Source organism: Triturus cristatus, chromosome 4_2 (genome assembly GCF_964204655.1).
Source record: "Triturus cristatus chromosome 4_2, aTriCri1.1, whole genome shotgun sequence".
NCBI classification, from domain to species: Eukaryota; Metazoa; Chordata; class Amphibia; order Caudata; family Salamandridae; genus Triturus; species Triturus cristatus.
In genome coordinates this window covers 610356223-610373141 of record NC_140586.1, presented here as the reverse complement: position 1 = coordinate 610373141, position 16919 = coordinate 610356223, and the positions used below count along the sequence as shown (strand labels likewise).

Sequence of the window (16919 nt, the reverse complement as noted above, 5' to 3'; positions counted from 1 at the left end):
ATTATAACATCTTCCGACAAGATAGAGCCAAAGGCAGGGGTGGGGGGGGTTGCGGTGGTAGTGAACAAAGCAGTTTCCTGCTCTATTCTTCCTCTTAACGCCATCGCAGGATCTGAATCCCTTGCTTTTACCATCAGACTGTCCCCGCAGCAAGCCCTGAAAGGGCTGTTGGAGTATAGATCCCCTGGCCCAGTTGGATCCTTTTTTGACGATCTCCAGGCTGCCACTGCTGAGCTGGTCTTGAGTGCGCAGCACTCTCTTCTGGCAGGAGACTTTAACGTCCATATGGATGTTGCCGGTGATTCGGATGCCAATAAACTGCAGGATATCACGGCTTCTCTGGGCCTTGCCCCTTTTCTCACAGGTCCTACTCATGATAAAGGACACACCTTGGACCAGGTCTTCTCTTCAATCCCTCTCTTTGATATCGAGCTCTTTCCGGTGCTTTGGACTGACCATAGGCTGGCCAGATTCTCGATATTAGCCAGCAAGAAACCCCCTTGTAGTGGGCCGAGACAGCATGGCACGGCGCGGAGGGCTCTGCATAGAGTTACACCTGAGATGTTAAGTCAGGCGGCCGAGGACCATCCATGCCCTATATCAGGCAACTTGGAGCAGGACGTTGAGTCCCTACAGGGGTGGTTGACGGAGAGGTTGGATGATCTCGCCCCAGTTATGGCCCCGAGAAATATGATCAAGAGGGTCTCGGCCCCCTTGGTCACTGAGGCACTGCTGGCCACTCGTCGCCAATGCAAGGTGGCAGAAAGGGCGTGGCGCCTCCATTATGATCTCGAGGCCAGAGCGGCCTATAGGTCAAGGGTTAAAGCCTACCACTGTGATATTCTCCGTGAAAAAAAGGTTTTCTTGGCCAGGAGGATTGAGGCCGCCTCAAACTCATGCAAGGAGATCTTTGCGGTAGTTAGGGAGTTTATGGCCCCCAGATCCAACCTGCCCCAAGGGGTTCCATCTGAGTTGTGGGTCTGTAACCTGGCCAGATTTTTCACGGATAAGATTAAGTCCATTTAGGACTCTTTCGCAGTGGGCTCAGCCGTGCTGCATGCGAGCGTGGTGGTGGGACCGGTGTGGCGGCCTTCACAGGCTGTGGTCCTCGCAGAGTTTCCACCTATTTCCACCGATGCTTCCTTGGCGCTTCTGGCCAATCTTAAGTCGGGTTCGCCATTAGATCCTTGCCCGGCCAAATTTTTGGCTAAGATGGCGACTGTGGTCAACCCTGTGGTCAACCCACTTGTGAATTTGTCTCTGAGGGAGGGGCAGGTTCCATCGCCCTGGAAAAGGGCGATGGTGATCCCCCTCCTCAAGAAGCCTGGGCTGGACTCGGAGGTATTGGCCAATTACAGGCCGATCTCCCTCCTTCCGGCGCTGGCCAAGATCACGGAGAAGCATGTGCACGGCGTTCTTTCCAGCTTTCTTGAGTCCAGTGATCTGCTACACCCTTCACAGTCTGGTTTCCGTCCTAATTTAAGTACGGAGACAGCACTGTTGGAGGTGTCTGAGATCATTAGGGAGACGCTGGACTCTGGAGGTCGCGCTATGCTTGTCATGCTCGATTTCTCGGCGGCCTTTGACACCGTCCCCCACGAGATGCTTCTCGCCAGACTTTATGACATCGGTCTGAGGGGGACGGTGTTGGATTGGTTTTCATATTTCCTGGAGGGCTGCCGACAAACGGTCTGGGCCTCTCCGAGCTCCGCCGAGATGCCGCCATTGGGAGTCGGTGTTCCGCAGGGATCTGTGTTGAGCCCGACTCTCTTTAACATCTTTATGACACCTCTGGCGGCACTGGTGGAGTCTTCTGGGGCCCAGATCGTTTCCTACGCCGATGACACGCAGCTGCTTTTCGCGTGTGGGAAGGATCAGGCTTTTGATGGGGAGAACATCCGGGGCTGCTTGGAGTCGGTCTTTAGCTGGTTCCAGTCGAATGGCCTTAAGGCCAATTCAGATAAATCGGAGGTGTTGTTTTTTGGCTGCTTCCTCGACCCTGATTAGTGGGCCTGGTGGCCGTCGGATATGTGTCCCCCTGCCCTGGCTTCGCTGGTGGCAAAGAATTTGGGTGTAAAGATGGATAATAGCCTGACAATGGTGCCACATGTTCGTGGTCTAACGGGCACTTGCTTCAGGCTACTCAAGATGCTCCGGAGGTTTTTGCCTCTGCTCTCGGAAGAGCACAGAAAGATCACTGTACAGGCCTTGGTTGGTTCCAGATTGGACTATGCTAATGTCCTGTACAGTGGTCTCCCAGACTATCTTGTTCAGCGGCTGCAGGCTGTGCAGAACGCTGCAGCTCGCGCTATTTTTGGCCTCCTTAGGCGAGTTGGAGCCTCCGGTTTGTTGCAGTCGCTTCATTGGCTGCCCATCCGGAAGCGGATCATGTTTAAAGTTCTGACGCTGGCGCATAAAGCGCTTTTTGGAGTGGGCGCGAAATACCTCCAACGCAGGCTCGCCTTCTACCGCCTTGCCAGATCCTTGCGATCCGAATCTCTGTTCTTGGCTGTGGTTCCTCGAATTAGGAAGGCACGCTCTGGAGGGCGCTCCTTTAGTCTGAGGGCCCCTCAGTTGTGAAACACCCTCCCTTTGGCCCTACGGTCCTCTATTAATCTGCTTCACTTTAGGAAGAGCCTGAAGACCTGGCTTTTTAACCTTTAGTATTTCTGCTGCTCTTTTTTTTTCAGTTGTTCGCTGTATGGTGTTATGTTTTTTATTCGGAGCTGCCTCGATAAAGCGCCGGGACACTCCTTTGGAGTAGCTGTGCGCTATAAAAATAAATGTATAACATAACATAACATAACATAAGCAAACGAAGATGCAATTAGAAAGAACATGCTAGTCTTCTCTCATCGATAAATCTTTAGAAAATAAGTATTTCTCCTCTAAACTGCTTTCAGACTTTAATGCCCTTATTATTCTTTCAGATGTCCCTGCATTGTTAGGTCCTGAAGAGACTCTCTATTGTTGGCGCGGTCGAAACGTTGTCGACAACTCAAAAGCGAACCATTTTCTGGCCTCTATTACTGTACTATAAAGCTGTGTTTACTTATCTGTTATTGTTGTTTTTTTTAACTTTGGAAACCATTTGTCACAAATTATTATGTAGGTTCTATGTTCACTTGGGACACTATGCACTTGATTTCTGAACAAATGTGATGATTCATCTATATAAACATTTGAATATACAAGTATCACACAGTATATAGTCTCATCTCTCTCTGACATCCACTTTGCCCTTGTTTATTGACATTGTGCTGAATATTATTGTTTACTACATTCATTTGTCCACAGGAACCACTGTTTCTGTTTATATACTTTATAACCTGGTTCCATGTGAGTAGGGTGCCCCCTGTTTCCCTTACATGACCTTCATCTTGTAGCATATCATCTAATCGTTTCATGTCTTACCTCCCACTGAGGCTGTAAAGGCAAGATGGTGGCATGAAAGACATGGGCATACAGTAGACTCAAGAGAAAGGAAGTGTGAGAAATGTGGTTATTGGTTGAGGGAGATGAACTACCAACAACCACAATCTCTATCAGGGTTGTCCACAAAATTCAAAAAATGTACCTGCTCTTATCCCTCTGGTAGCTTGACACCAATGAAGTCAGGCTTAACTTAGAGGCAATTTGTAAAGTGTTTAAGCAACACTCAAACAGTGATAAAGTTAAATTTTAAAAAATAGTATCAAAACGTCAAAAATACAATTGGTCGAACTGAAGATTTACAGTTTCAAAGCCCCAACTGTAATTATCTGGTTGCGCCAGACCCTGACAGAGACACAAGTTCAAGCCAACCGTGATGGAGCATGGGGCGGGTAGAGGAACTGAGTTTGATTCTACTGAACAGTGTCCTACATTCAGATTCGTCGAGCTGCATCGGTTCTGATGAGGCTGCCGTTCAGTAGCAGCAAACTACTGTGATACGATGTCCTGCTTCGAGATGAATTGTGCTGCTTCTGGTCCGATCAAGCTGCCATTCAGAAGCTGCAAGGTGTTGCGATGCGAGGTCCCGCATCGCACTGTGTTGAGTTCTGTCTCATTAGTTCTGAGGGAACTCATAGTTGGGCGAGGAGGAGTACACTCTCATGCCAACCAAGTGCCCAAGACATGGGAGAGGCACAACTTGGGGCCCAGAACTCACTCCAACAGAGACCAGCACCAGGGAATAGGAGGGTCCAGCTCAGTATGGGCAGCTAGGCAAATGACAGACAGGTGTTTTGGGCTTGTTATGTCCCAGTTGTACAGCACAGAAGTCCAGTCAGCAGAGTATTCTTTCTTCTGAGTTTTCCACATGTCCTGAAGTGATCGAAAAAGTTGGCCAGAGGGTCCAAATCTTGTAAGTGGTGCAGCTTTGTAAAGGGAGAAACTTCTAGACTCCCTCCCACACCTGGTTCTGGAATTTCCTTCCTTCCCCTGCACTGGTCCCAGGATGTCTGAAGTCACAAAAGGTTAGTGTAAAGTTCTTTACATGTGTGCTGAGGCAGCTCCTTCGAAGTGCAAGTGCGGTATGTGATAACTCCGCCTCTCCAATCAGGTGAGGATGGCTCATCCTGCCTACATCTAGTCCCCCATTGTGATACTGCCTGGGATGAATACACAAGGAAACAGACTGCAGGCAACAAATGGTTAGGACAAGAAAACACAACTTTCTAAAAGTGGCATTTACAGAATTATGACTCAAAACCTGACTTTACTATTAAAGATGCTTTAAAATTATAATTCATTGGAGACATGACATTTGTGCCTATTCTCAAACAAAAGTTATTACTTACTAAATGCAATAAGGTAACCCAATGCTATATTGTAGGAGAGGTAGGCCTTCCAGTAGTGAGAAACTATGTATGAGCTTTTCACTACCAGGACATATAAAACTTAAAAGTACATGCCCAACTTTTTAAATACGATGCCCCTTGCCTGTTTAGGGCCTACTCTAGAGGTGACTTATATGTGTTAAAAAGGGAGGTTTAGGCCTGGCATGAAGTTTATTTTGCCATGTCGAAATGGCAGTTTGAATCTGCACACAGGCTGCAATGGCAGTCCTGAGACATGTTTTAAAAGGATACCGAAGTGGGTGGCACAATAAGTGCTGCAGGCCCACTAGTAGCATTTAATTTAAAGGCCCTGGGTATGTAGAGTACCACTTTATTTTGGACCTATTGGTAACTTAAATGTGCCTTTTGGGCATAAGCCAATTTTACCATGGTTAAATGAGAGAAGACAAGATCTTTAGACCTAGTGAGCACTGGTAAAGTGCACAGAGTCTTAATACCAGTTCAACAAAACAAGACGAGTGAAGCCAAATGGTTTGGGGGAAAACCACTCCGAAGATATCAGGTCTAACAGGATGGAAGTGCTCAACTCTTCCATGTTGCATATCTGCGCAAGAAGCTCCATAATAATAAGATCTCTTTGAGAATGAAGACCCACCAAAAACAGCTTGCACAAAATATGGGTTCTCTCTTCCCCATGATCATATTTCATACACTACCAGATGCACATTTTTAAAGATTTTTTTTAATCTAGAAGTTTCAGTGTGTTTTGTTAAATAAATAAAGGCATACCTATATATTTACTATGTGGGGAGAAAAGGAGCAGAAGCGGATTGAAGATAGCAATATCTGGATAGTGATTACCAACCACTAGCCATCCTTAAAGGAGGATCTTTATAGAACAATGGCGAAACATTCTTATTTATGCTCAATACATTTCTAAACTGTTAAGATCGAAAGCTAATCAAGACAAATAAGTTTTGCATGCTACTTTACTGTTTATTACCATTGGGTAGGTAGCATAACAAAGGACCTTCATGTTAATATTTCAGATAGAATGCCCCCTCCCCCTGCAACACACTTTCCCACAAGCAGATTTAAAGAGATAAGAAGTACATTTTTTCTTATTTCCAAGAGGCGCTTCCGGAGCATGCTTTTCGGTCAAAAATGTTGCAACATAATAAATTGTGTAGCTTGAGGACATCTACAGTTAGGCCTGAACATAAATTTAGAAGCAAAGACACGGCACGCCAAAAAGTAATACACCAAGGGGCTCATTTGTGAGGCTGTTTGCGTCACTCTTGCACAATGCAATGTGATGCAAGAGTGACAAACCTTAAAATAGATTTTTTAAGTCACGCAAAGGCACTTGTGTGGCTCTGAATGGCCTAGAAAATCTGGAGTAACGCAACACAGCACAAACTACATGGGTAGGAATTCCATGCGTGTTGGATGGGTGTTCACACACAACTCCCAGGGATTTTGATGCACCCCAGATTTGCAAAAACCTGAAAACATGGGGTGCGGCAAAAATGTACACCTTCCCAGGGGAGGTGTAACAAGGATAAATATCTCTATTTTGCCTTCTTTCTTCCTTTTTCTGTGCGTGGTTGAGGAATTTGCCTTCCAGGACTGGTTTTGTGCAGGAAGTTTTCCCTTCCTGCACAAAAACAATCTATCTTGCAACACAGGCACCCTAGCGTCATGGTGCAAGAGTGCCAGCGTGTGTGCTAGGCTACCAAAAGGGTGCCAGCTCAAGGGAAAGGACAGGAATGCACAGCATTGGCTTAAATACAGCACATTCTTGCCATTTCCCTGTTACACAGCGTAGCGCAGCAAGGTGACTTGCAACACTGTGCCGTGTGACTTCCTCATAAATGAAGTATTTAACATAAAATCAAAATAAAATTTTAGTTCACATTTTTTTTAATCCTCTCTTGTTATGATTAGATTACAATTCTTTGTTAAAATTTGGTGAAAGTGACAGAGAACCCACACAAATACTGACACGCACTTACATGTTTTAAGGTTTTCATATATTCATGTTGGCAGGAACAGAGTATGCACAGTTTTAAAAAAATGAGCTGACAGTAGGAATGATATATTTTCATGTTTCCTATGCCCTAAGTGAATGAGTAGAAATTTCCTTTCGGACATCAAACTGCAATTCAGCGTTTAACAATCTGGATGGCCATCTTTGTTTTTAACATTTAGTCCCCTTGAAATCCTTTAATAGTGACCAAAAAGCGACTGATTCTTGTGCTCAAAAGGGAATAATTTTGTTGAGAATGTTTTAACAATCAAATCATAATTAGAATTTTTCATTAATTCATTGAACGAAAGAAAGCTTCTGGGGACAAACCCTGGACGCAAACACTCTTGTGAAGAAATACAATAAACACCCTGAATGCCAAGATTTAACTTAGAACACTGTTATGTTACCTGAGTTTATATAGCGCACAGCTGCCTCAGTGAAGAGGCATCCCGGTGCTACCAGCAGACAAACCAAGGAGGCTAAGAGACTAAACAAGTCGACGCAAGGAACAGAGCACGGAGGGACAGGAAAGGGCTAGGCAGAGGGGAAGAGAAATGTTTTAATAGCTTTTCTGAAGTCCAGCAAGCGGTCCAGGCTACGGATCTGGAAGGGCAAGGAGTTCCATAGCTTGGCTGCTAAACAGCAGAAGGATCGTCCCCCGGCCCGGAGACGCTTCACTCGGGGGACTATAACCAAGTGCTGTCCCAGGGGGTTTGAAACATGCCCTAGGATACCTAAAGATCTGCGTGGTGGACTTTGATTGATAGATTTGTTTCATACCAGGGAGATGGGTTGCAGGTTGAGCTTTCTAAATTCATGGTTATCAAAGAGATACTAATTGGGAATTTGTGACACGCATGAACGGTAGTCAATTGAAGGAAAATGCAGAGTAAAAATGCTGTGATAACCAGATAAGTGTTCCATCTATGTGCATAATGAGCCTCAGATTAAGCAGCATAGCCAGTGAGGTTCACCTAGGTTTACCCACTGATTATACAAGCAGATATCCTACAGTGAGCTAATGAGACACAAGTAATAGGTTCATCTGATCCACAAGGTTCTGCATCCTAAATATCAAGCTGAAAGTCTAATGTGTGTACTCACATGTTGATGGATTGTGATACATGTATTGTTTGATTAACCAAATCTTGGGTAATGCCAACAAAAACGAGTTCAGCAAAAATCAGGCAGTGAAGGGAAAAGGTGTTTGGGAATACCAGGCCATGGATATCAGAGCTAACAATGTTGCACTTGAGAAGATCAGACACTTTTTCGCTTCCACAATTGACAGTTACGCATACAGGTCCTCATTACGATGTCGGTCGGAAAGCATTTCGACTGACTGCTTGTGGGGATCAGTTTGAACCGACTCGGGTTCGGCGAGTCTGACCGAATTATTATGATGTTTCTGAACATTGGTCGGTCAGACTGCCATTGACTTCAATGGGAGCCTGTGTTCTGACCAACAACACAGGCTCCCATTGAAACAAGGGGTGGTTCTGGAAAACCTTGCACCCTGTCGTAGGCACCCCCTGGTGCCTGCCACACTGTGCATAGTAGTAAAGAGGGGTCTTACGGGCCCCAACCGGAGACTTACGGGTGAAGGGGGGACAGCTACGGACCCCCAAAATCAGTCTCGGATAGTCGCTTCTTGTTGACAAGACCGATCGGAATGGCTGTCCGAATCCAACATTGCAATACATTGGTTGGAAACGCTATCCATAGACCTGTATGATTCGGCTTCCACCGACTCAGAGTCTTCGAATGCCGGTCGGAACCGAGTTGGAAAGACCGAACAGTTACCCTCTAATGTAATTGGTCGGCCGTAAATGTTTCCAAGTCGGTCGGAAATATGGGTTGCAACACTGGTTAGGAAAATTCGAATGCCGTTCGGAGCCTTTCCGACTGACATCGTAATGAGGCTCCAAGTTGATATATTCCATTCCCGATAGGAATCACAGTTACTTCAAATTAGACATGCATGAGACCTGGTCTAGTTGATCCTCTTTGCCATGCCAGTGTTTCAGTTTGTGTCCTCCCTAGGTGGTTTTCTTTGTGATTGGGAAGCATTTGTCAGATGCTCCTGTGAACATCGAGGATTCACATTTTACTAACACTGTTCCATGTAAGAGCTACCTATATGTTAATGATATACTCTTGCATTGTTGTCAGACAGCTTTCATGGGGTGCACTTTCATTTTGAGTCCATTCTGCTTCTTCAACCTCATATTTACTGATGTACATTTGAAGAACCTGTATTGAAAAACAAGGGAACCCCAATATTTAAACATGGGTAGTCAATATTGTGAGGTAACAATAGTTCATGTAAGACCAACAAGTTCCTAAAGCAGCAAGAGCTGTTGAATTGAGGAAGTGTAATCTCCAAGCTTATAGTGTTATTTAATAAATGCCAGGAGGAGCAATAGATAGATTCTAAATGTACGTAGGGATCCAGATGGGTATTACCATAGCACATTATTTATTTATAAAAAAATTTTGGAGATATAGCTCACGTGCTCACAAAAAAAGTGAAAGAAACCGTGATGTGATGAGTGAGGGTGACATTTAAAATATACATCCCATTGACAACAGAGACAGAAAATCCTGATTATAATTTCAACAATAAAGGAGTTTTTTGTTGTATAGAGGTCGACGGCATTTCGTTCTCACTGATTTGAGATCATCATCAGGAGAAAATGTGCATGAAGAATTAGGCTACCCGGAGGAAGCCAGTATTTGAAAGAACCTGGTGGCGTGGATGCAATAATTCAAGAAGGTCACGTGAAGAATCCAGACCCAACGACATAACTGAAGCAGAATTTGCCAGGAAGTTCCAAGGGCTATGAGATTAAGCCAGGTAGGCAGTCACGCTAGGAAGCTTATTCTGCCATGGTAATGGAGTTTACAGTTACTGCCTGTTTAGGTGTAGGACACCGCGTTGTCGGTGTACCCATGTACCCGTGTTCCGAGGTTGAGTAAAACCGCAAGCGTTGGTCAAGGTATTTTAGAGACGGGCAGCCGCTCCGTCTTGTACCTTCAGGCGAGTGATTTCTAGAGAACCTTGCACTTAAGGTGTCAGTGCTTCATCAATGTGGAGCCTTAAAAATTGAATGGGATTAAAACTAAAGGGTATTACATGTGCTGTCTTCTTTGTTGTCTTAACCCCTTAAACTTAGATGATTGTTTAGGTATGGTCTTAGTCACTCTTCTTTTATTTATTTTACTGGGATCTATAAGATGTAAAAGATATGGAGAACGCATATATGCACTTACCAAATCCTACCACAGTTTCCTTTTTTTCTTATTTCATAGGGTTGCAATAACGACATCTTTTTGCAATGTTTTTGTTTCACTAATTTCAATGTACTCCCTTTATCTGCATTTTATCTCTGTTATAACAATGCTTTATTTTGGGACCATTTGTGGATGTGAAAGGGCTAAAGATCTCCAAACAGCCTCACTTTAACTCCTGTCATTATTATTTTGTGGTCTCTTTCCCATGTCATTCATGAGGTTCAGGTTTTGGATTTCATGTTGTTTCTTATTTCTGTCAGTCTATCAAAGGTGGTAAGTACACTGTTCCTGTCCCATCGCGAGGGCGACCTCCATCCTACTTCAATTAGGTAGACTCTAGATTATGAGGTAATTCCTAATGAAAATGGAGAGCTTATAGGGTCAGTTCGACCGCTCGTCAGGGGAAGCAAGCCCTATATAAACACTATTACAAATACAATTTGAAGGATATCAACTCAATTTCCACCTTGTGTTGTCTGCTCAGTCTGCTAACCCTTTATGACAATCTAAAGTTATACTTAGATTGCAGGACTGACTTTACCAGCTGTTGGCTCAATGTGATCATTAATGGGCATCCAGGAATTTGCTTAGTGTACAAAGGGTCTGTGATCTTTCTTTACACCCATGTGTGGGGGTCAAAGGCGTTTCGGGGTTCACGTACTGGGCAGGGTTTACCCAGCTCATCCTTCTCTTTCTTCAAGCTTGAACCAATCACCCCCAAACTTGAATTCCTCACCCAAAATGTTGAAGGCCCGGTTGTTCTTGTTTATCTTGGCAGCATGGTTTGGTGGCTTCTTCATCATCGACCTCTGCATTTGTTCCATAAGGCCTTCTCCCAAAGATATATGCCCTCTGTCACAAACATTTCGGAGCCCACCCCTGTGCTGCAGGCATGCATAGAGGGGCAGAGTGAACAGCACCGGATGCAGCCTCCTCTGCAAAAAATAATCTACGAATCTTATTTTGGACATCTTTGGGTATGAGTAAGATTCTCAATGTATCGTTTGCCTGAGGCTAATCTTACTAGAACGTTTTAATCGTCCTGCTAAAAGCAGCCTGCACGCACCACTTTAATTCATTTTGAAATAAATAGATACACGCACAGTGTGCGGATTTAAAGATACAGCTCACAAATCTGATGGAAAATAAGAGGCAAAGAAACACATAGGGGCTCATTTATGAGCCCGTGCGTCACTTTTGCGCCACCGGTGCGTCACTTTTTGTGACGCACCAGTGGCGTAAAACATGCGCCATGATGCGCCATATTTACAAAGTGACGCATCTACCTAGATGCGTCACTTTGTAAACCCCTGCGCTACATTATACCTGCGTCAGGTATAATGTATGCAGGGTGGGCGTTCCCACGTAAGTAAGTATCGTAGAAGTGACGCTGTGAAATCTACGAGATTTCACTGCGCCACTTCTAGGGTGCAAATGCGTCAATATGTTGTGCCTGCCTCACAGCAGGCGTAAGACTGATGCAGGCCCTTTCACATGGGGCTTGCCCCATGTGAAAGGACACATTGCTGGAGTTGCGTCACTTTTGTGACACACTCCAGCAATGCGTCACTTTTGCGCCTACAGATACGTCAGAAATACTGACGTATCTGACTCCTTGTGACATGATGCGTCATACTGTAAATATGGCGCATCATTAGAGTCGCAGGGAGGGCGCAGTGAAAAGTGACGCATCACTGTTTTCACGCAGTGATGCGTCACTTTTCATAAATGAGGCCCATAGTATTGAAAAGTACAGTAAAATAACAAATATGATAACAGTAGAAGGAAAAGCGAAAATTGTTTTCTGCAGATTCTGATTAAGTGACGTGAAAACAATACAGTTAATAAAATGTATACTATCAATTGCTATTGAGCAAGCAAGCAATTTCGTTCCATAAAGCAGCGCTGTAAACTAAATAAAGTTTGGCTATGTGTATCAACCTGACTTAAATCAGGAACTCATATTTTGCTACAATTCTCAAATGTGGGTGGATAATTTAAAAGAAAGTATGGTAAAATGAACCCACTTGAATGTTCTTCCTTGAATGGAGAGGCAATTGGCTAATAGAAAATATTACAATTTAACCAACTGCAGAATATCATTATAAACTCTGACATTCTCCTTTAATCCGTCTCCGTTGTATGTATTTCTTCATTCTAAACCAGTGTTTTTTCTAGTTCCAAAAAATGGGACTTACAGTTCACTGTGACCCTGACTTTCCTCACATCTGAATGGGACACGTGATTCTCGGCAGAGCATTCATATTCTCCGGCCTGGTCTCTCGTAATTCCATAGATATCCAGATACTGGCCATTTCCAAATGTCTTTGCTGAAAGCACATAAAAGAAAAGTTTTATTATTTGAACACAATTGCTTTTAGTCACACAATAACTAAAGTCTCTTCTAAATTTCCAGAAAGTATAGTATTGTAAGTTCACTAATTAAACCTTGAAAATTTGACACATAAAATAAAACTTTTGTACAACTTCCGACTGCGCATTTATTTCAAGTTAATTACCAGTCATTCCATTACTGAGAGTCCATGCTTCCTAGTTTCAGTCATTACAAAATGAGACAGGTCTGCCTCTTACATATAGGCACACCCACTAAAAAACTAAAAAAACATCTAGAAGGAAAAAAACATAAGTCTGAACTGCACCCGCACACATTAGGACACTCTGCGTCCAGCACATTAAGCTGACAATTACCCTCTTCCCCACTTTCAAGCTCACTCGACTGACCAGTGAATGGGAGGGAGGGTGGTAAGAGATTACTGAAATGAGGAAAAATGGCCCTACTAGAGGAAATCAATAACCAGTACGTAGTTTAATTAATACATCTTTCTTCTATTCATTTTTTCAGTCAGAACTAATTGAGTCATTCTCAAGATAAAACAGGTAGGAAGAATGGAATCCAAACATGCAACAACAAACTTAAACGCTCTTAAAAGCAAGAATGCAATAAAAAAATAAATCTTAATATATTACGTCACAGCACAGAGCATTTTTGGAACTAAAAATGAAATTCCAGTCACCATGTAAAAAGCCTGTCTTGGTTAATAATGGTAGAAGGAGAAGCCCAGTAGCAGATATGTAGATCTCGATCAAGGAGTGGCATGGGATCCTGCCCAGGAAGCAGCCATTCCTCTCTTGGGGGCATACTATCAAGACAGGCGATACAATTATCGCTGCTTTAGCGGCAGAAAACTGCGGCTAAAACGGCGATAATGGGCTTGATAATATGTCAGGCCCATAATGCCTTTTCTCACCATTGGTTCACCCCCTTTGTGAATGTTTTAGTAGCCAAGACCAAAATGAAGGTTTGTAAAATAGAAATACTGCTTTTCCACAGTGAATGTTCGATCCCTCTGATGATTGCGATGAATAGAAATATGAAGATAAACAGTCAGAGGGTTCCAAAGTATCCAGAAATTCTACCAGAAGCACCGTTGTAATATTGTACTTCAAGAATATATTCTGTCTCCTATACTTTCCATAGGAACAAGCATAATTGCATTTTCTTTATTAATACAAAGGCACCTTTCCATGAAGCTCTTGTTTTGGTCTTGTTTCTATTAACATGTGTACCGATGAGACCCAAATCCTTAGGGGTACAGATGAAGTCTGCTGCATAGCCATGCCACACAATATTCAGAACCATTGAAATTAAAATTATTTTAATCCAAAACAGCTAGAATGTATGAAATACAACCTCCTACATGACCATATTTCTCTCCAGATCTGTGATGGTAAGGATCTCTGCTTCCAACCTGATGACTGGGATGCTGACTCTGACTTTTTAGCAGATTTCCTAGGCTGGAAACACCTCTATAAAAAAGACCTAGAGTAATGAGAGTCTCATCTGCCCACGTCCTGGTAATAATACCTGAAAATGAGGAAGATTTGCTTTTGTAGGGTAAGGTATGCTTTCTGACTTTAAAGGTCTTGGTGAACATTTCATCCAAATGCTCATAAACATGTTTCTTGACCTGAAATGGAATTTTGAACAGTTCAGATTTTTCTACCGTCTCTGCACATGGGATTCCTCACCGGAATAGAGGCATCTAATAGAAGTTCTAGTAGAAGCTCATATAGTACCACAGGAAATGTCGCACAACAAATGTGCTTGCTGTTCAGTATCAACTAACAACTGTGAAAAATCTTCTCACTCCAGCAAATAACGCACAATAGTTTTCAAGGGACTGAGCAGTCCACGCGATATAGGTTCTTGATCTCATCACTCGCTGCAACAATTAGTCTTGCCTGCATATGACTTCTTCACGGTATTCTCTATACTTTTATCAACTAGGTTAGAGGGAGATGAGTCCTTTCAATTTCCTGAAGTAAGGTTCATCAGCATAGCCAAAACTGTATCAATCTTGATGGAATGAGGCAACAACTCCTTTGTATGTTCCAACACAGGCATTCTGTAGGAAATGTGTCTATTCGTTTTGCAGGATCTGAGGCCTGCACAAGTAATAGGTCCACAAATTCCCATTACTAGGAACTAAGCACCCAATTGTAGTGCTTGACTCTCTCGGGGTAGCGACGCAGACCAAAATAAGGCCAACTCAGGGTAGATGGTGTGGGATAGTAATCCTCCTTCACTGGCACACAATAATAATATAACACAATAAATGATTGCCTGGGCATAGTAAATGGGTGGAACCAATTATGCAACACCAACCAAATCCCAGCTGAATCTAGGGGAGAGGTAGCCATCACTCATGGGTACTCTTATCTAATCATCGGTAACAAGAGGCAATGGGTTCTAACCAGACACACCATTTGCCAGTTGTCCACTACCACTGAGACCTTCCACTGGCTTTCCTATGCTAAGCTCTCCCACCTAACTCAACCTTGAGGCCACTTTTTCTTATAGGGAACCCAGATTGCACTAAGAACCCTTCTGGTTCTAGATTGGATGTATCCAGGAAACTAAGTGCTTACGTGGCCTGAGCAGGTCTAGGCCCAACCTTGCCCTGGGTCAGGCAATGCTGCATCAACCACACCATTCTTGGCAAGGGTTCAGTGTCTCAACACTGATGTCAATTTAACCAGCAGGTCTAAAACCTGTCCCATGGGTCACTGGCTTTAGCCCCCCCACCAGGAGAATACACAACTCAGTACTCTCATTCACAGGGTCACTACACAGAACCCTTTATTTGAATGCTGACCCTCCCATACAATAGTTACATTGGGGTCAATGCTGGCACCACACCCTCTTAGGATGACTGTGTACCTTAAGGGGACTCCATCCCAGTGAAAGGTTCAACATGTCACCTTGAGGCCCACATTGCCTCCTTTCACCTTACTTAACAGAGAGCTGCCTCCACCTGCTGAGTCATTGCTTGGAAAACCAGGACTTCTAAGGGGTCTTAGGGCAGCACCATAAGACTAGTACACCTGAAACGAAGGACGCTGAAGTTTTACAGGTTCAGTTCTCAACAGCTGTGGTTTGACAGCCCAGAGGAACTTCCCACACACAATTGGCAAATACGCCCCTTAGATAGGGCTCACCTGACCGCCTGGTTCACTACTGTGGTTGCATCAACCTTATGCACATCCACTCCCCACCAGTACACCTAAAGTACACCCACCAGAAGTCTGCCAGGTACAGTCGTCGACAGCTGCACGTTTGACAGCTCAACATAAATACCTCAGACAAATGTGACAACTACAATCCCAGACTGAAACACGCCTCTTTCCCCTATGATAGGTCTCACCTCGTCAGCTGGTACTACCACGGTGTGCGCACATGCCTTTTGCATCAACACACCATGCTGGGGGCTGCACCCACCAGCCAAACTAATGCCTGGCAGGCCAGGACTTCGAATGGCATCAGGACATCCACCCCAAGGCTGGTACACCTAGGGTGTGCTTAGGGCAGAGATCCTGCACACACTCCAGCTTCTGGGCCTCTGACCTCAGTCTGACCCCACAGGACCTACCTTATTTGACATCCAGCTGGGTATTGCCACAGCCACTGCAGCAGGTACAGTTAAAATCAGTCCTAGGATGACATCCTTTACTGTTCTTGGGCGGTCACTTACCCTACCCTGACATCTCAGGGTCCACCACTAACCCATTTAGGGAATCTAGGGAGTCCCACCCTCCTCTCCGATCTTCTCAGGGGCAGCCACTATACCTTCAACCTCAGGAACCATCCCCTTAAATGGGTCACCCACCACTATGGGCCACCCTGGGATAGCTCCCCTTCACCACAAAATTACCACAGTGGAGTCCATAGGAACCCCAACTTTCTTGCAACCCCTCCCCCATCGCAGGAAAATTTCTCGGGGACCCTCCAGGCAGGAACTCCTATGGGGCATTTTCCTATAAAATTGCTCAATTAAATTTTGGAAGACAGAGAAATAAGAAAGTGTGGAGGGCTGCACTATTCTACAAGTACCACAGAGATACATTCATTCATATTTACATCTTATAAATCACGTGACAACGTTTACATCGAGCACACCGGGAAAATGCACATTTTGAGATTCAACTTTGTCTGTAGAATGCTGAATATCTTACATTTTTTGCATTTCGAAAGTGAGACCAAGGTGATAAAGCTGTACCTATTTTGAGATTTTCAGTCGTTTACACTTTTCAAAGTGTTATTTTTTGCGGTGTGACAGCTAAAGACACAGCAGTGAATCATGCAATTCAGATTACCTTTTCTGTTGCTGCCTTTTCAGAGTTCAAGACATTGCAAGCATCTTGAGATTAAACTTGTTTTAAATACGATGGTAGTATAAAACAAACAGCATATTTATTTTGGACTTGCAGTTCAGTGTGTCAGAATTTAGGTC

General features: G+C 44.0%; 1 protein-coding gene across 1 annotated transcript in view; it reads right to left on the bottom strand.

Moving 5' to 3' along the window:
• NEGR1 (neuronal growth regulator 1) overlaps positions 1 to 16919 on the bottom strand; it is a 2102052-nt gene that overhangs the window by 879817 nt on the left and 1205316 nt on the right. Inside the window, exon 4 of the mRNA XM_085602283.1 lies at positions 12306 to 12437. Within this exon, the coding sequence (XP_085458409.1) occupies positions 12306 to 12437 (132 nt within the window). The remainder of the gene's footprint in view (positions 1 to 12305; positions 12438 to 16919) is intronic.